Source organism: Amblyraja radiata, chromosome 27 (genome assembly GCF_010909765.2).
Source record: "Amblyraja radiata isolate CabotCenter1 chromosome 27, sAmbRad1.1.pri, whole genome shotgun sequence".
Classification (NCBI taxonomy): domain Eukaryota; kingdom Metazoa; phylum Chordata; class Chondrichthyes; order Rajiformes; family Rajidae; genus Amblyraja; species Amblyraja radiata.
The window spans coordinates 1,820,015-1,840,525 of record NC_045982.1 but is presented as its reverse complement, the minus strand read 5'-3'; the positions used below and the strand labels follow the sequence as shown (position 1 = coordinate 1,840,525).

Sequence of the window (20,511 nt, the reverse complement as noted above, 5' to 3'; positions counted from 1 at the left end):
CTCTGCTGACGTGTTTGTATAGTATTGCCGGATTCGATTGAATAGCATGAAAAACAAAAGCTCAAAAGCGATAGGAGCAGAATTAGGCCATTTGGCCCGTCAAGTCTATCCTACCATTCAATCATGGCTGATCTATCGCTCCTTCTCAACCCCATTCTCCTGCCTTCTCCCCATAACCCCTGACACCCGTACTAATCAAGAATCTATCTATCATATACTATATCTATCTATGCTATATCTATACTATATCTATCTATCTATCTATACTCTATCTATCTATCTATCTATCTATCTATCTATCTATCTATCTATCTATCTATCTATCTATCTATCTATCTATCTATCTATCTATCTATCTATCTATCTATCCTATATCTATACTATATCTATCTATAATAGTCAAGAATCTATCTATCTCTGCCATAAAAATATCCACTGACTTGGCCTCTACAGCCTTCTGTGGCGATTAATCCCACAGATTCACCACCCTCTGACTAAAGAAATTCCTCCTCATCTCCTTCCTAAAGGAACGTCCTTTAATTCTGAGGCTGTGCCCTCTGGTCCTAGACTCTCCCACTAGTGGAAACATCCTCTCCACGTCCACTCTATCCAGGCCTTTCACTATTCGGTAACAGATTTTCACAGGTCCTCGGGGCACATGACAGTAATAAACCTAATCCGGAGACAGACACAAAATGCTGGAGTAACTCAGCGGGACAGGCAGCATCTGTGGAGAACATAGATAGGTGACGTTTCACAGAGTGCTGGAGTAACTCAGCGGGTCAGGCAGCATCTGTGGAGAACATGGATAGGTGACGTTTCACAGAGTGCTGGAGTAACTCAGCGGGTCAGGCAGCATCTGTGGAGAACATGGATAGGTGACGTTTCACAGAGTGCTGGAGTAACTCAGCAGGTCAGGCAGCATCTGTGGAGAACATGGATAGGTGACGTTTCACAGAGTGCTGGAGTAACTCAGCGGGACAGGCAGCATCTGTGGAGAGAAGGGATGTGTGAAGAACTGCCTGTCCCACTGAGTTACTCTAGCATTTTGTGTCTCTTGTTAGCCATAAGGGCCTGTCCCACTTGGCGATTTTTTTCGGCGACTGCCGGCATCATTGACTGACGTATCAGGCCAGCGAGAAATCCGCGGCGTGACCACGTATCGACGCGCGGTGTTTTTTCAAGCGTCGCAACATTTTTTTTGTCGCCGCTGGAGTTTGAAATGTTCAAAATCTTTTGGCGACACCGATATGACGCCGGCAGTCGCCGAAAAAAATCGGCAAGTGGGACAGGCCCTTAAGGTTTATCATTGTTATGTGTGGTTAGCGCGCAACGAAAGCTTTTCACTGTTCCTCGGTACACGTGACAATAAACTAAACCTATACTATCCTTGCTGTAAACCTTCCTGCACAACTTCAACCTAAACATTTGCTGGGCAGTAGTTGGCATCTGTTGCTGGAGCGTTTCTCGCCTGACGCACGCTAAGCTCGTATAACAGGCTAGGTGCAATGTGCTCGCTGTAGACTGGGACAACCTCGCCCAAAGCTGGCTGCATGTGTGATTATGCCTAATTAACGAGCAGTCTATTATGCCACAGTGCTGTTCCCAGAGGCATTTTCCTCACTGTCGTAGTCAGAGGTGTGGTTCTGTATCAAACGGCTAAAAGCTAGATAAATCCACCAGGCAGCACAGCTAGCATCAGTCTGATGAAGGGTCTCGACCCGAAACGTCACCCATTCCTTCTCTCCAGAGATGCTGTCTGTCCCGCTGAGTTATTCCAGCATTGTGTGTCTGTCTTCCACCTATCACTTGCCAATGCTTGTCCCACCCCTTCCCCTCCCCTCTTGTCCCACCCCTTGTCCCACCCCTTCCCCTCACCTCTTGTCCCTCACCCCTTGTCCCACCCCTTCCCCTCACCCCTTGTCCCACCCCTTCCCCTCACCTCTTGTCCCACCCCTTCCCCTCACCTCTTGTCCCACCCCTTCCCCTCACCTCTTGTCCCTCACCCCTTGTCCCACCCCTTCCCCTCACCTCTTGTCCCACCTCTTCCCCTCACCTCTAGCCCCACCCCTTGTCCCACCCCTTCCCCTCCCCCCTGTCCATCAGCTCCCTCACCTCTCTGTCGGGAGATAGGTCCCGATGCAAGATGGTATCTTTCTGCTTCCCACCGCAGATGCTGCCTGACCCACTGGGATTCTCCACTAACTTTTGCTCCTTGCTCAAGGGCTGCGCAGCGGTAGAGTTGCTGCCTTGCAGCGCCAGGGACCCAGCATCGATCCTAACCACAGGTGCGGAGTTTGCACGTTCTCCCCGTGACCTGCGTGCGTGGGTTTTATCCGGTAGCTTAGGTTTCCTCCCACACTCCAAAGACGTGCGGGTTTGTAGGTTAATTGGCTTGGCATCATTGAAAATTGTCCCTAGTGTGTGTGGGATAGTGTTAGTGTGCGGGGATCGCTGGCTGGTGGGGCCGAAGGGCCTGTTTCTGCGCTGTATCTCTAAACTAGATTCCAGCATCTGCTCTCGTGCGTCTGTGTTATCATCAGGAAATCTTGTTGTAAACAAGTTATGAATATTTGTGGCTTGTTTATGTTATTGCTACAGGCGAGTCATCGTGTTGAAGATAGTGAATCAAAGTTAAGAAGCAACAGTGATTTATGCTGCAGAACCCCCACTTTGTGCACCCGCACATAGCATTTAATAACGCAGTCTCGCAGCGACATTACACACAGTGCTGCACCCTGATGCCAACACTGAAAGCCACAAGGATGGGAATGACAACAGGGTTTTGTAAGAGTCAGGATGAGGAGTGCACATGCACACACACACGCACACACACACACACGCACACACGCATACGCACACACACAAACACACGCATGCACACATGCTCAGACACACACGCATACATATGTAGACACACACATGCATGCACACACACATACACAGATAGACGCACACACACGCACAGACATACATATACACACACATACATGCACCTGCACAGACACGCATAAACACAGACATATATATATGCACAAACTTACACATACACACATGTACGCTCACATGCATGCACACACACATACAGTACATACACAGATGTTGCCTGACCCGCTGAGTTACTCCAGCACTCTGTGAAACGTCACCCATCCATGTTCTGGGTCTTGGGGCAGTTTTGGTCCCCTAATTTGAGGAAGGACATTCTTGCTATTGAGGGAGTGCAGCGTAGGTTTACAAGGTTAATTCCCGGGATGGCGGGACTGTCATATGCTGAGAGAATGGAGCAGGTGGGCTTGTACACTGTGGAGTTTAGAAGGATGAGAGGGTATCTTATTGAAACATATAGGATTGTTAAGGGTTTGGACATGCTAGAGGCAGGAAACATGTTCCCGATGTTGGGGGAGTCCAGAACCAGGGGCCACAGTTTAAGAATAAGGAGTAAGCCATTTATAACGGAGACGAGGAAACTCTTTTTCTCACAGAGAGTTGTGAGTCTGTGGAATTCTCTACCTCAGAGGGCGGAGGAGGCAGGTTCTCTGGATGCTTTCAAGAGAGAGCTAGATAAGGCTCTTAAAGATAGCGGAGTCAGGGGATATGGGGAGAAGGCAGGAACGGGGATGATCAGCCATGATCACATTGAATGGCGGTGCTGGCTGGAAGGGCCGAATGGCCTCCTCCTGCGCCTATTGTCTATTGTCTATTGAGAGTTGCAGAGCCAACGTTGGCGCTATCACCGTGACTCATTGTCGGAGCGTGGGTCTCGGCAGGGACGCGCTGGGCTGCGCTGATCTCTGGGGCTCTCCCTGTTGCCAGGGGAACCAGGAGAAGAGGCCAGCTTCTGTGTAAGAAGCAGCAGTCCAATTAATAGTCGCGCAGCGGCTCGTTACTGAAGCTGGAGCAGGAGCGTGTGAAGCAGGAGAGAGGGAGGTCCCCACCTGCATTCATCATTAATACTCATTTCATTGTTCTGCAGAAGAGTGTGGGTCAGAGCTGTTATGCTTAGTTTAGTTCCGTTTTAGAGTCGCAGAAGCAGGCCCTTCGGCCCACCTGAGATAGACACAAAATGCTGGAGCAACTCAGTGGGACAGGCAGCATCTCTGGAGAGAAGGAACTGGTGATGTTTCGGGTCGAGACCCTTCTGCAGACTAGAGTGGTGAAGGCTGAAGAAGAGTCTCGACATGAAACGTCACCCATTCCTTCGCTCCAGAGATGCTGCCTGTCCCACTGAGCTACTCCAGCATTCTGTGTCCATCTTCAGTTTAACGCAGCATCTGCAGTTCCTTCCTGCACCCTTCAGCCCACCTTTAGAACGGAGACGAGGAAACACTTTACTCACAGAGAGTGATGAGTCTGTGGAATTCTCTGCCTCAGAGGGCGGTGGAGGCAGGTTCTCTGGATGCTTTCAAGAGAGAGCTAGATAGGGCTCTTAAAAATAGCGGAGTCAGGGGATATGGGGAGAAGGCAGGAACGGGGTACTGATTGGGGATGATCAGCCATGATCACATTGAATGGCGGTGCTGGCTCGAAGGGCCGAATGGCCTCTACTCCTGCACCTATTGTCTATTGTCTGTTGTCTGTTGTCTATTATCTACTCCGTGCCGACCAATGATCCCCGCACACTTACACCATCCTACACACACTGGGGACAATTTACGGTTTTTACCGAAGCCAATTAACCTACAAACCTGCACGTCTTTGTAGTGTGGGAGGAAACCGGAGCACCCGGAGAAAACCCACGCAGGTCTTGGGGAGAACGTACAAACTCCGTACAGACAGCACCCGTAGTCAGGATCGAACGAACGAACGCCAGCTCTCTGGCGCTGTGAGGCAGCAACTCTACCGCTGCGCAACCGTCCCGCCCTGATTCCGTTAAGATATCCAACATTTTTCAGCACGTTATCTGGGATCTGTGTGGGAAAAAGCTCCAGCGGGCTACTGTGCTGAAGTACAGCCTTTGCCAGCATGTGAAACAAAAAAGGCATTGTGTTGCTCGTCCAAAATTTTCAACGCTTAGATTAATGCTTGAATCTTAATTGTAAGATGTTGTGTGACTGGCATGGAGAAATCCCAGACTGAATCCTGAGCAATGTTTAGTTTAGTTTATTGTCACGTGTACCGAGGTACAGCGAAAAGCTTCTGTTGCGCGCTAACCAGTCAGTGGAAAGACAATAACATGATTACAATCGAGCCGTCCACAGTGTACAGATACATGATAAAGGGGATAACGTTTAGTGCAAGGTAAAGTCCGATCAAGGATAGTCCGAGGGTCTCCAATGAGGTAGATAGTAGTTGTGGTGTGGTGAGAGGATGGTTCAGTTGCCTGACAACAGCTGGGAAGAAACTGTCCCTGAATCTGGAGGTGTGCGTTTGATTTCACACTTCTGTACCTCTTGCCCGATGGGAGAGGGGAGAAGAGGGAGTGGCCGGGGTGAGACTGGTCCTTGATGATGCTGCTGGCCTTGCCGAGGCAGCGTGAGGTGTAGATGGAGTCGCTGGAAGGGAGGTTGGTTTGTGTGATGGTCTGGGCTGCGTCCATAATTCGCTGCGATTTCTTGCCGTCTTGGATGGAGCTGTTCCCAAGCTAAGCTGTGATGCCTCCTGACAAAATGGCCTGGAGGGGAATGAGCTTTGGCAAACTGACCAAGGCTGTGAATCCCTTTGCAGATCGCACAACGACTGGAGTGTGTGTTAACGCCATTAACGGGCCTATCGTGTTGCGAAAGCTGTTGATCAGAAGGTTACATCCCTGGAGGTCTAATAATCACCAAGATAGACACAAAACGCTGGAGTAACTCAGCGGGACAGGCAGCATCTCTGGAGAAAAGGAATAGGTGACGTTTCGGGACGAGACCCTTCTTCAGACCATCTTCAATCTGTAGAGATGCTGCCTGACCCGCTGAGTTACTCCAGCACTCTGTGAAACACATCCCCTATCTCTCCATCCCTCCCCCACCCCAGTCTCATTAGTTTCACTATGGTCTTGTTGAGTCTCATTGTCTGTTACTGGATTTCACCGAGCCCACAAATAACAATAGCCCGTTTCCTTTATCATTCGTTTTTTCGGTATCTCTCTATCATCACCGACTATATCTTGTTTCCCTCTCCCCTGACTCTCAGTCTGAAGAAGGGTCTCGACCCGAAACGTCACCCATTCCTTCTCTCCACAGATGCTGCCTGACCCACTGAGTTACTCCAGCACTCTGTGAAACGTCACCTATCCATGTTCTCCACAGATGCTGCCTGACCCGCTGAGTTACTCCAGCACTCTGTGAAACGTCACCTATCCATGTTCTCCACAGATGCTGCCTGACCCGCTGAGTTATGGTGCAGCAGCATCTATGGAGCGAAGGAAATAGGCAACGTTTCGGGCCGAAATCCTTCTGGAAATAGGCAACGTTTCGGGCCGAAACCCTTACGGGTTTCGACCCAAAACGTTGCCTATTTCCTTAGCGCCATAGATGCTGCTGCACCCACTGAGTTACTCCAGCACTCTGTGAAACGTCACCTATCCATGTTCTCCACAGATGCTGCCTGACCCGCTGAGTTACTCCAGCACTCTGTGAAACGTCACCTATCCATGTTCTCCACAGATGCTGCCTGACCCGCTGAGTTACTCCAGCACTCTGTGAAACGTCACCTATCCATGTTCTCCACAGATGCTGCTGCACCCACTGAGTTACTCCAGCACTCTGTGAAACGTCACCTATCCATGTTCTCCACAGATGCTGCCTGACCCGCTGAGTTACTCCAGCACTCTGTGAAACGTCACCTATCCATGTTCTCCACAGATGCTGCCTGTCCCGCTGAGTTACTCTGTGTGTGTCTAGGGGGTTTCGGGTGTTTGGTCAAGGGGATGCCGCTGGGTTTTTTCCGAACCTCAAGTCATGTGTGGCTGAGGTTAATAATCGGCAATGACTCAGTCGTTTGATTCCCAACAGCACCCATCATGCAGGAGTCGGTAAGTCCTCGCTGTCGTGCCACCAAGCTGGGGAAGGTTGGGTAGCTGAGGAGAAGAAAACACTTTCTTTAGCTCTTCAGGCGAAAGGAATCAAGGGATATGCGGAGAAAGCAGGAATGGGGTACTGATTCTGGATGATCAGCCTTGATCATATTGAATGGCGGTGCAGGACTCTCTCCGTGGATTGTCACCTTGTCGTGGTGGAGAAGCTCGTGTGGACCTGAGATCCTGAGAGCGATGCCGTCTGGAGCTGTAACTCTCAACTAAACTAGATGTTCATCAGTATTAGGAGCAGAATAGTGCCATTCGGCCCATCGAGTCTACTCCGTCATTCAATCATGGCTGCTCTATCTCTCCCTCCTAACCCCATTCGGGTCTCGACCCGAAACATCACCCATTGCTTCTCTCCAGAGATGCTGCCCGTCCCGCTGAGTTACTCCAGCAGTTCATCTCTGTCTTAAGCTTTGGTAACTTCTGCTTGACAGGAGAAGGGAGAAGAGGGAATGACCCAGGGTGGGCTTTCTCAAACACGGCCCTTTGGCCCGTAAAGTCAGTGACAAACAATGATAAGTTGGTGCGCTTTTCTACACAATGTCGCCACTTCCCACCAAAACACAAATAATGCAGAGAGGGTCTTGTGTATCTCTGGCAAGAGTAGATATTATTTATATTCAGCTGCGACGAGTGAAACTCAGGAGAGAAAGAGTGATGAAACAAAAGTAACAAGATTATGGATATTTTTGTGGCAAGTTGACGAAAGATAAAATATTCAAATTTCTGCTGATCTCAGCGAGTATCTTGAAACCCATAAATGTTTGTTGTGCTTCATATCTGTAGTGTGATTGTCAATGCCATTCATTCATTCATCATTTCTAGGACCAGAATTACTAGTCACTGACAAATGAAAATATAATTTGTTGTGTGTAGGAAGGAACTGCAGATAGACAATAGACAATAGGTGCAGGAGTAGGCCATTCGACCCTTCGAGCCAGCACCGCCATTCAATGTGATCATGGCTGAGCATCCCCAATCAGTACCCCGTTCCTGCCTTCTCCCCATATCCCCTGACTCCCCTATCTTTAAGAGCCCTATCTAGCTCACTCTGCTATTTTTAAGAGCCCTATCTAGATGCCGGTTTACACTGAACATAGACACAAAATGCTGGAGTAACTCAGTGGAACAGGCAGCATCTTTGGAGATAAGGAATGGGTGACGTTTCAGGTCGAGACCCTTCTTCAGACTTTGGGTCCAGGCATGCCAGCAGACTATGTGACTATCGTGTGTAGAAAGGAACTGCAGAATAGTCTACTACGCCATTCAATCATGGCTGATCTATCTCTCCCTCCTAACCCCATTCTCCTGCCTTCTCCCCGTAACCCTTGACACCCGCACTAATCAAGAACCTGTCAATATCCGCCTTAAAAATACCCAATGACTTGGTCTTGACCACTGGACGGACAATACACAGATGAGCTGCACGAGAGGATGCAGATAGTCCATCTTGGTTCTTGGTTTCTTGGTCCTCCAAAATATTCCAAATGGAATTGAAACTGGAGGTGGTACCCCATCCCCCCCTCCCGCACACCTCTCTCCCACTCCCCTCTCTCCTCCCCTCCCCCACCCCTCTCTCCTCCCCCTCTCCATCTCCCTCTCCTCCCACCCCCATCCCTCTCTTCCTACGCCCCCTTCCCCCCACCCCTCGCCCTCCCCCACCCCTCTCTCTCCCCCTCCCTTCCCCTCCCTCACCTCTCACCCCCCACCCCTTCCCCTACCCCTCTGTCTCTCTTCCACCACTCCCCCTACCCCTCTACCCATCCCTCCCTACCACTCTTCCACTTCTCTCCCCCCCTCCCCCCCCTCCCCCTCCCCTCCCCCTCCCCCCCTCCCACTCTCCCTCCCCACTCTCTCCCCTCTCTCCCCCCCCCCCTCCCCCTCCCACTCTCCCTCCCCACTCTCTCCCCTCTCTCCCCCCACCCCTCTAATGCAAGAAGAACAATTACTCGATGTGATCTGGAGCAGAAACTACCAGAGCTCGAGTTATGAAGTCATGCAGTATAGAAAGAGGCCCTTCAGCCCAACCTGCCCACACCAACCAACATGCCCCATCTAACTCTAGTCCCACCTGCCTGCGTTTGACCCATATCCCTCCAAACCTGTCCTATCCATGTACCTGTCCAACTGTTTCTCAAATGTTGCGATAGTCCCAGCCTCAACTACCTCCTCCAGCAGCTCGTTCCATACACCCACCACCCTTTGTGTGAAAATGTTACCCCTCAGATTCCCAATAAATCTTTTCCCCCCGAGACCCGTATCCTCTGGTTCTCGATCCCCCTACTCTGCTCACAGATACTTTCTCCCCATGGTACACAAAAATGCTGGAGAAACTCAGCGGGTGCAGCAGCATCTATGCAACGTTTCGGGCCGAAACCCTTAAGGAAATAGGCAACGTTTCGGGCCGAAACCCTTAAGGAAATAGGCAACGTTTCGGACCAAAACCCTTAAGGAAATAGGCAACGTTTCGGGCCGAAACCCTTAAGGAAATAGGCAACGTTTCAGGCCGAAACCCTTGTTTCGGCCTGAAACGTTGCCTATTTCCTTCACTCCGTAGATGCTGCTGCACCCGCTGAGTTTCTCCAGCATTTTTGTCTACCTTCGATTTTCCAGCATCGGCAGTTCCTTCTTAAATACTTTCTCCCCATTGTTGGGGAATAAAGAACCAGAGGGCATGGGTTAGAGGTGAGCAGGAAGGCCAACGTCAACCTGTGGAAAGTTCGAAAAATGTTCATTAGATATTGTGGTCAAATTGCAGGGAGGAATCTGCTCTGCCGATAATTCTGCCTACAGTCTTCAAAGGCGACGTCGGCCAGTCGACATTCAGCGGGTTTTCCCTGAAATGTTTCCCTGGTAAATCGCGACTTCTGGTAAATGTATCACTGGGCGGGCAGGGTTCAACGGTTGGGGACAAAGCTGGCCATGCCATTAAACACAGGAGGGGAGAATTCCCCTTGCAGAGCCCGCGTTTACAAATTCCGCAGCTTCCCGCTACATCTCTGCATGTTTTATCGTTTCCCAATCTGCCCTGAGAATTCCTGGACACAAGCCACGGCCAAACAGGAAGCAGAACCACTTGCCGAAAACAGATAAGGAATAAAGTTACAATTCTGACATTTAAACCTCTCCCAAACCCTAAGTGAAACATACTGTCATATAATTTGTAGTGTGGAGGAAGGAACTGGTCGACACTAGAAGATAGACACTAAATGCTGGCCTGGTCCGCTGAGTTACTCCAGCACTCTGTGAAACGTCACCTATCCATGTTCTCCACAGATGCTGCCTGACCCGCTGAGTTACTCCAGCACTCTGTGAAACGTCACCTATCCATGTTCTCCACAGATGCTGCCTGACCCGCTGAGTTACTCCAGCACTTTGTGCCTATTTTCGGTGTGAACTTGCATCTACATAACAAAGTGAGAAAAATGTGAGCCAATGATTCACAAAATGCTGGAGTAGCTCTTGTTCTGGACTTCCCCAACATCTGGAACAATACTTGCCCCACACATCCTCTTTCAACTTTGTCCCTCTCACCTGAATGCTACGCCCGCTAGTCATTGACATCGCCACCCTGGGGAAAGGTTCTGACTGTATACCCAGTCTTGTGGTCTATGCCTCTCATCATTTGACAGACTTCTCTCAGATCTCCCCTCAACCACCGACGTTCCAGAGTACGTTTCTATTTACTTCTCCCAGGTGAGGTGGCATCACATTTGTGTTTGGACACCCCCACAATCTTCGAAGGAATCTTTTCAGGAGTTAATACCGATGACCCACACATCCATTCCATTTAACCGCCCACTCCTCTCTCATCCCGCCCATCCATTCATAAGGTCATACGTGATAAGATCAGAATTAGGCCATTCGGCCCATCAAGCCTACTCCACCATTCCATCACGACTGATCTATCTCTCCCTCCTAACCCTATTCTACCTTCTCCCCATAACCCCTGACACCCGTGCTAATCAAGAATCTGTCTACCTTAAATATACCCAATGGCTTGGCCTCCACAACCTTCCGTGGCAAAGAAATCCCACAGATTCACCACCCTCTGACTGAAGAAGCCCCAGGCTAACCTTGCATTTTGAATAAGGGGTAAGCCATTTAGAACGGAGACGAGGAAACACTTTTCCACACAGAGAGTTGCGAGTCTGTGGAATTCTCTGCCTCAGAGGGCGGTGGAGGCCGGTTCTCTGGATACTTTCACGAGAGAGCTAGATAGGGCTCTTGAAGATATGGGGAGTCAGGGGATATGGGGAGAAGGCAGGAACGGGGTACTGATTGGGGATGATCAGCCATGATCACATTGAATGGCGGTGCTGGCTCGAAGGGCCGAATGGCCTCTACTCCTGCACCTATTGTCTATTGTCTATTGTCGAGAACTCTTAGTTAAAATGCAGCGTTCAAAAGTTCACAATCGTGACTTTGCACACCTTTAATTTTGGTGTCAGACTCGTTGTGCTCCCCGCTGGAATAATTGGATCGCTCGCTTGATTGGTGTCATCAGGTGAAAGGATAATGCGCGGAGGAACGGCTGCGATTGATGGCGACGCTGTCGTTCTGAGATCAGGAGCTTCGCTAACACATAATTACGGGGAGAGCTGCCTGCAACACATCAGCTGTGGCTGTTGTGATGTCGTTTTTAATACCATCCCTTTGCCTTCCTTGGCCATTGTGATGCAAATAGCACTTGTGAGTCAGCGATGTGCTCCTCACCCTGAACTCTTCAACTCACTCGCCAAACTCTTCGACTGGAACACAGAGTCCTCGCAGGCCGCGGGTGACCACGGATGTCCACCCTTCCCATCTGGATCTCGCACCTAATCACTTGTTTTGGGGCTGGCGTTAGCCATGGGTCAGAGGCTGGTATCTTGGCTCCTCGTGAGAAGATGATGATTTCAAGTCCCCTTCCTGAGGTTGGAGGACTCAACTGGAGACTAAATGTAGACAAGATGTGGAGGAAGGAACTGTAGATGTTGGTTTATACTGAAGCAAGTGCTGGAATAACTCAACGGGTCAGGCAGCATCTCTGGTGAAAAGGAATAGGTGACGTTATGTAGACACAAGGAACTGCAGATGCTGGTTTACCAAAAAAGACACAGAGTGCTGGAGTAACTCAGAGGGTCAGGCAGCATCTCTGAAGAACATGGATAGGTGACATCTCAGATTGAGGTGACATTTCGGTTCAGGACCGTTCTTCAGGTTGAAGAAGGATCCTGGACCCAAAACGTCACCTATCCACGTTCTCCACAGATGCTGCCTGACCCGCTGAGTTACTCCAGCACTCTGTGAAAGGTCACCTATCCATGTTCTCCACAGATGCTGCCTGACCCGCTGAGTTACTCCAGCACTCTGTGAAACGTCACCTATCCATGTTCTCCACAGATGCTGCCTGACCCGCTGAGTTACTCCAGCACTCTGTGAAACGTCACCTATCCATGTTCTCCACAGATGCTGCCTGACCCGCTGAGTTATGGTGCAGCAGCATCTATGGAGCGAAGGAAATAGGCAACGTTTCGGGCCGAAATCCTTCTGGAAATAGGCAACGTTTCGGGCCGAAACCCTTACGGGTTTCAACCCAAAACGTTGCCTATTTCCTTAGCACCATAGATGCTGCTGCACCCACTGAGTTACTCCAGCACTCTGTGAAACGTCACCTATCCATGTTCTCCACAGATGCTGCCTGACCCGCTAAGTTACTCCACCACTCTGTGAAACGTCACCTATCCATGTTCTCCACAGATGCTGCCTGACCTGCTGAGTTACTCCAGCACTCTGTGTCTTTTTTGGTAAACCAGCATCTGCAGTTCCTTGTGTCTACATAACGTCACCTATTCCTTTTCACCAGAGATGCTGCCTGACCGGTTGAGTTGCTCCAGAATTCTGTGTCTATCTCCTATCGTTTACTTTCCAAATTGAACCACCTCACATCTTTGGGATTAATTCAGCTGAGTTTTAGAGATACAGCGTGGAAACATGCCCTTTGACCCACCGAGTCTGCCCCGCCGCACATTAAAGGGCCTGTCCCATTTGGCGATTTTCTCAGCGACTACCGGCATCATTCACTGACGTATCAGGTCTCCGAAAAACCCGCGGCGTGACGACTTTTCAAGTGTCGCGACATTTTTTTTTATCACCGCTGGATTTTGAAATGTTCAAAATCTTTTGCCGACCCTGATACGATGCCACAGTCGCCGAAAAAATCGCCAAGTGGGACAGGCCCTGTCCTACACACACACACACACACCAGGGACAATTCACAATGTCCACCTCACAGTTACAGCTAGTCTATATCATGCCTCAATGCAAACTTAAACTTCCCTGCCCGCGATAGGGGAAGAATCTGATCGTTTTGCTGACACGCGATCTTTGACATCCATCAAATTGATGCCAAAGATCACTTGTCAGTCTTTTAAAGAGGATATTGGATATCCCGGCAAATATCTATTCCTTACACAACACCACTGAAATAGATCACCTGGGCAGCATCTAATAGTGGATTGTAGATTCACTCTGCACAAGTTAGAATGATACAGCGTGGAAACAGGCCCTTCGGCCCAACATAGATACATAGATACATAGAAAATAGGTGCAGGAGTAGGCCATTCGGCCCTTCGAGCCTGCACCGCCATTCAATAAGATCATGGCTGATCATCCAACTCAGTATCCTGTACCTGCCTTCTCTCCATACCCCCTGATCCCTTTAGCCACAAGGGCCACATCTAACTCCCTCTTAAATATAGACAATGAACTGGCCTCAACTACCCTCTGTGGCAGAGAGTTCCAGAGATTCACCACTCTCTGTGTGAAATTTTTTTTTCTCATCTCGGTCTTAAAGGATTTCGCCTTTTTCCTTAAGCTGTGACCCCCTTGTCCTGGACTTCCCCAACATCGGGAATAATCTTCCTGCACCTAGCCTGTCCAACCCCTTAAGAATTTTGTAAGTTTCTATAATATCCCCCCTCAATCTCCAACTTGCCCACGCCGGCCAACATGCCCCATCTACACTAGCCCCACCTGCCTGTGTTTGGCCCATATCCCTCTGGCATCGTAAGGCAGGAACTCAGCCGTGCCCCCCTTAGACAGTTTGCATGGCACACTATATCGATGGAGTGTGGAGGAAGCAACCACAGATGCTGGTTTAAACCGAGGATAAACGCAAGTTTAGACCAAAAATTTTATCTCTGTTTGCTTCGTTGTTACCTTCCCCGATCTATTCTACATTTTCCTTGATCTCCATCCCCTTTGATGTCTCCTTCTCACACCTCGCACTTCCTTATCTCTGTATCTCCCCCTCCCCCTGGCTCACAGTCTGAGGAAGGGTCTTGACCGGAAACGTCGCCCATTCCTTCTCTCCAGAGATGCTGCCTGTCCCGCTGAGTTACTCCAGCTTCGGTGTAAACCAGTTCCTTCCTGCACACTACAAATTATAAGGCATTTAGGAAGGAACGGCAGATGCTGGAAAAATCAAAGGTAGACAAAAATGCTGGAGAAACTCAGCGGGCGCAGCAGCATCTATGAAGCGAAGGAATAAGTGACATTTCGGGCCGAGACCTGTTTCTGTGCCGTTCAATGCCTTTGTCTCTCCAATGGCCCCAATCTCAAATCGCTCAGGAATTCCTGACCATCTTAGACAATAGACAATAGGTGCAGGAGTAGGCCATTCGGTCCTTCGAGCCAGCACCGCCATTCAATGTGATCATGGCTGATCATCCCCAATCAGTACCCCGTTCCTGCCTTCTCCCCATATCCCCTGACTCCGCTATCTTCCCCCCATCTGACATCTCGTTGCTCTCTGCTTTCCGATGAGTGTACAATGGGGAAGGAAGGTCTCGACCCGAAACGTCGCCCATTCCTTCTCTCCAGAGATGCTGCCCGTCCCGCTGAGTTACTCCAGCTTTTTGTGTCTATCTTCGGACTGTGCAATGGAACCCTGGGCCCAACGAAAAAACAACCTCTCTCAGCTCGCAGTGAATGACGCTGCCAGCCCGGGAACTGGAACAGAGGTCACAAAGAGGAGATTTGGAAACCACCTCCGCAAACAGACACGCGGGCTTAGATAACTCGCAACCTCGTGGGGGATGGAGTACTTGAAAGAAAATAAAAGTTTAAAGTGGAGTCTTTCTCAGTCTGGAGTTGGTCCGATGCCTAATGTTCTGCCGAAGCAAAGGCACAAAAGAGTCTTGAATTAGTCGCTTAATGAAGAGATTCTTTTTCTTCAAATGAAGAAAGGCCTGCATTGTTATTGCAGAGTTTAGAACGCATGAAAAGTGATAAAAAAGAGTTTATTTTAGTTTAGTCCAGTTTAGTTCATTGTCACGTGTATACCGAGGTTCAGCAAAAAGCTTTTGTTGCGCGCTAACCAGTCAGCGGAAAGACGAGACGTGATCACAATCGAGGGAATAACGTTTAGTGCAAGGTAAAGGGAATAACCTTTAGTGCAAGGTAAAGTCCAGTAAAGGCCATAAGGGATAGGAGAAGAATTAGGCCATTCGGCCCATCAAGTCTACTCTGCCATTCAATCATGGCTGATCTATCTCTCCCTCCGCACCCCATTCTCCTGCCTTCTCCCCATAACCCCCGACACCCGTATTAATCCAGGACTGGCCAAATGTTGTGCCTTCCACCGCAGTGGGGAATGCTGTGGTGGATGTTTATGTACATTTTTATTGTGTGTTTGTGTGTTCTTTATCATTGTACCGTTGCTGGCAAATTCATTTCACTTGCACTTTGTAAACTGATTGTAATTGTGAATCCATCCATCTCTGCCTATTCTCTGATCAAAGATTGTCTGGGGGGGTCTCCAATGAGGTAGATGGTAGTTGTTGATGAAGTGCGGTGAAGTGCGGTTTTAAAGCTGCCCTGATGTGAAGCTCGGGAGAGCTCTTGGAATGAACTCGGGCTAGCCCTGCCCCACTGTACGAGTTCATTCCAAGAGCTCTCCCGAGTTTTAAAAAAATCAGACTCGTGGTAAGCACGGAGAATGAACGTAGCGGGTACGTCGGAGCTCGGGGACGTCTCTTAGCGGCTCGTAACGCTAACGGCAGGTACTCGGGAAGTCTCGCTAATGGCAAGTAAGCACGGGAAGACTCGTGAAGATTTTCCAACACGTTGAAAAATGTCCACGAGAGCCCCGAGTACCGACGAGCGGCCATTACCGTAAATCTCCGAGTTCGAATCAGGGCAAACTCGGGGAGAGAGCTCTTGGAATGAACGCGTACCGTGGGACAGGGGGTTGTGTGTAGTCTGTGCCGATCTTGTCCTCCGTCTCACCCGCCGTCTCTCTCTCTCTCTCTCTCTCTCTCCTTGTGTGTGGTTTTTACAGAACTCGATCCGGCACAACCTGTCGCTCCACAGCCGCTTCATCCGAGTGCAGAACGAGGGGACGGGCAAGAGCTCCTGGTGGATGCTGAACCCGGACGTGAGCAAGAGCGGCAAGTCACCGCGGAGACGTGCCGCATCCATGGACAGCAGCAGCAGCAGCAAGTTCCTGAAGAGCAAGCGGGGGGCGAGCAAGAAGAAGGCCAGCCTGCAGGCGGGGCAGGAGGGCAGCGAAGGCAGTAGCCCCTCGGGCCAGCTGGCCAAGTGGTCTGGCAGCCCCGCCTCGCTGCACGCCAGCGATGAGTTTGATGTGTGGACTGAGTTCAGGTCTAGGGCCAACTCTGCGGCCAGCACCCTGAGTGGCCGCCTCTCGCCCATCATGGCCAACTCGGAGATGGATGAGCTAGAGGATGATGAGGAGGAGACCCCCTCCTCCCCACTCCTCTACCCCAGCCCCTCCAGCACCTTGTCCCCCTCCGTGGCCACAACACACAACTGCTCGGCCGAACTGCCCAGGCTGGCCGACATGGCGGGGACCATCAACCTGAACGAGGCATTGACCGAGAACCTGCTGGAGGAGTTACAGGACAAGTACAACATGAGCCCGGCCCAGCACATCCCCGCTCCCTGCCTCCGCTCCCGGAGTTCCAGCTTCTCCTTCGGGTCCAAGTGTCCAGCGGTGGCCGGAGGCTACAGCCCGGCCCTCTACAGCCCAGCGGCTATCACTGTGCTCAGACACTCGCCCATGCAGACTATCCAGGAGAACAAACAGGTCACATTCTCCACCATCAACCACTACGGCAACCGCATGTTGCAGGATCTCCTGAGCCCAGAGTCGCTGAGGCACAAGGAGGTGATGATGAGCCAGTCCGACCCGCTGATGCCTCAAGCCCAGAGACACATGTTGATGTGCGGGGGAGAGACGTCTCTCTCGCCCTTCAACGCCCAGTCGCCGCGGTTGATCAACGGCGACCCCTTCCACCGGCCGTTACCGGCGCCCAGCGCTGCCCCCCCTCTCAGTAATGGTGCCTTAGCCAGCAGCAGCAGCAGCCCCACCGGCCTCATGCACATGCACTCCGACACTGGCCACCTCGCCATCACAGCCCACCACCTCCACAGCCAGCTCCACTCGCTCGCCAGCCACGGCCTGCAGATGGACGGCACGGACTCGCGACTTGCGCACTGCCACGCGGCACATCACCACCTGCCCACCGCCGGCCACGACAGGTTCCCCGCCGACCTGGACCTGGACATGTTCCACGGCAGCCTCGACTGCGACGTGGAGTCCATCATCCTCAACGAGTTCATGGAGAACGAAGAGCTGGACTTCAACTTTGACTGTGCCTTGCCCACCCAGACCGCCGGCATTAACATGGTCTCCTCCCTTCCCACCGCCCCACAGACCAGCAACCAGTCCTGGGTGCCCGGCTGACCCCCCCCCCCCCCCACCCCTCCCCACCCACGGGGTCTCTTCAGCCATGTGTGATGAAAGTTTTAGTTCCACAACAAAAACCTCCAAGATCAGACCAAATTAACGCCTGGTTTCTTGAGGAAAAACACGGCCTTGAAAACAGAGAGATCCCTCTTGCTTCCTCTACCCTAGTCTTGCTGTCAAAACTAGGGCAATATTGTGTTTCTCAGCGAACAGGTCTGGTGCAACAACTGAAGTGAAATCATATTCACTAAGCAGCAAATCTAAGGCCACAGTGGGATTAGGCCATTCGGCCCATCAAGTCTACTCCGCCGTTCAATCATGGCTGGTCTATCTCTCCCTCTCAGCCCCATTCTCCTGCCTTCTCCCCATAACCCCTGATACTCGTACTAATCAAGAAAGAGTCTAGGCAACTAGTGATGTAGCCGGTGTGGCCTCTTCAAAACAAAGTAGGTTCAATAATACCTGAATTTTTAATCACAGTTTTCTGTTCAAAGTATTCCTTCTTAATAGCTCTACACCTGGAGAAGTCTCTGAGTTTAATCCTTAACATTTTAAATAAACGACAGTGTGGGTGATACACTGGGGTTTCCTCATTGCTCTTTATGCATCTCGTGACAAAGCTAATTCTATTCTCATAAGAGAATATCTCATTCTCAAAAAGGATAGGAGCAGAATTAGGCCATTCAGCCCATCAAGTCTATTCTGGAGAAACTCAGTGGGTGCGGCACCCCATCTGTGGAGCGAAGGAAATAGGCAACGTTTCGGGCCGAAACCCTTCTTCTCCATAGATGCTGCCTCACCCGCTGAGTTTCTCCAGCATTTTTGTCTACCTTTGATTTTCCAGCATCTGCAGTTCCTTCTTGAACATCAAGTCTATTCTTCCATTCAATCATGGCTGATCTATCTCCCTCTCCCAACCTCATTCTCCTGCCTTCTCCCCATAACCTCTGACACACTTCTTTCTTGAAAGGTCATCACAAAATGTACATGGGGACATTTCTCCTCCGGCCCGCTGACCTGCACCCACAATGGCTGAAGCCCCCTCCAGTATATTGACATCTTACTGATGCTTTACTTCAGACTTTAGAGATACAGCGCGGAAACAGGCCACGTCGACCCACCGAGTCCGGGCCAACCAGTGAGCCCCCCCTCCCACACTAGCCCTGTCCTACACACATTAGAGACAATTTTACAATTTTACAATTTCACCCAAGCCTATTAACCTACAAACCTGCACGCCTTTGGAGTGTGGGAGGAAACCGGAGCACCCGGAGAAAACCCACCCGGTCACGGGGAGAACGTACAAACTCCGTACAGACAGCACCCGTGGTCGGGATCGAACCCGGGTCTCTGGCGCTGTGAGGCTGATACTCTACCGCCGCGCCAGCGTGACGCCGCCTATCCACGTTGTCCAGAGATGATGCCTGGCCCCGCTGAGTTACTCCAGCAGTCTGTCACCACAGTGCCGCCCATTCCTCTGAGCCTTTTGTACAGCGAATGCACCAGTACAGTGTAGCCCTATTTAACTCTGGACAGAGATTGCAAGGAGAACCGTAAAATTAGCAAGTCCGAAGAAGGGTTCCAACCCGAAACGTCACCCATTCCCCTTCTCTCCAGAGATGCTGCCTGACCCGCTGAGTTACTCCAGCATTTGGTGTCTATCTTCGGTTAAATTGGCAAAGCTGTAGTTCGGGGACAAGACTGGTGATGAACCTTAAAGCACTAAAGGCCACAAGTTTGAGCAAGAAACCAGAGTTATTTTGGTCTGGGTCGGAGTAGGTTCTTACTCAGTCTTTGTGTTTCTCAAACCACAGTTGCATTAAAGTCACCAAAGCTTAATTTTATTTTTAATGAGTTTGTTTGTAACAACTGAAGACATTTTAACACACTCATGTATTACTGGGATCCAGCACAAGCAGAAGGTGAAACATGGTCGATGATGTTGAGAGGGGGGGGGGGAGGGATTTTCCTTGGCAGTGGAGTGATGAATGGTGGGATTTTCACAAGGCCAATGTCCTGTGTCTCAGAAGACTTCGATGGAAACTATCCTTGACATCCAGCGACCTGCTGTTGTTGCAGATGCTGGTTTAAACCGAAGATAGACACAAAATGCTGGAGTAACTCAGCGGGACAGGCAGCATCTCTGGAATGAGAGAATGGGTGACCCAAAATGTCACCCATACCTTCTCTCCAGAGATGCTGCCTGTCCCGTTGAGTTACTCCAGCATTTTGTGTCTACCTTCACCTACATCAGTTCCCCTAACATAACGCTGTAATATTATTTTCTTTCATAGACAGGGAGCTATACAGTGCTTCATATTCTTACCGCTTTGGCATTTATTGTTCTTGTACGCTACTTTGGACAAAACTGTATTTATTTTATTGAGCGAAATGGCGAGCTTGATGATGTCGGTGTTCGGAGGTAAAACCACAGCCTGGAACTTTAATTTATGTGGTGATTGGGGCATTATGTTGCGAGAATTTCTCTTGGGGTTTTGGCTCTGGCTGGAATGTACTGTGTCTCCACCAAGGTAGTTGGAGGCAGGGGACATCCTTTGCCCAGAGTCAACTCCCCAAACTCCTGAAACTTTCTCTGGAAAGTGCCATAAGTGATAGTTATATAAGTTGTGTATGTAATATTAACTTCCTTCATGTAAAGTGTATGCATAATTAAACCGGAGAAGCCCATTCCTCAATGTACATAGAGGTCCTGTACTGTAACTTCACCATGTGTTCTTTGGATGTT

At 50.2% G+C, this 20,511-nt stretch overlaps 1 protein-coding gene across 1 annotated transcript in view; it reads left to right on the top strand.

The window, feature by feature from the left end:
- Window positions 1-18,486, top strand: part of LOC116988295 (forkhead box protein O3-like) — a 103,382-nt gene extending 84,896 nt beyond the window's left edge. Inside the window, exon 3 of the mRNA XM_033044872.1 lies at window positions 16,335-18,486. Coding sequence (XP_032900763.1) covers window positions 16,335-17,762 — 1,428 coding nt within the window. The 3' untranslated portion in view covers window positions 17,763-18,486. The remainder of the gene's footprint in view (window positions 1-16,334) is intronic.
- The last annotated feature ends 2,025 nt before the right edge of the window (window positions 18,487-20,511 follow it).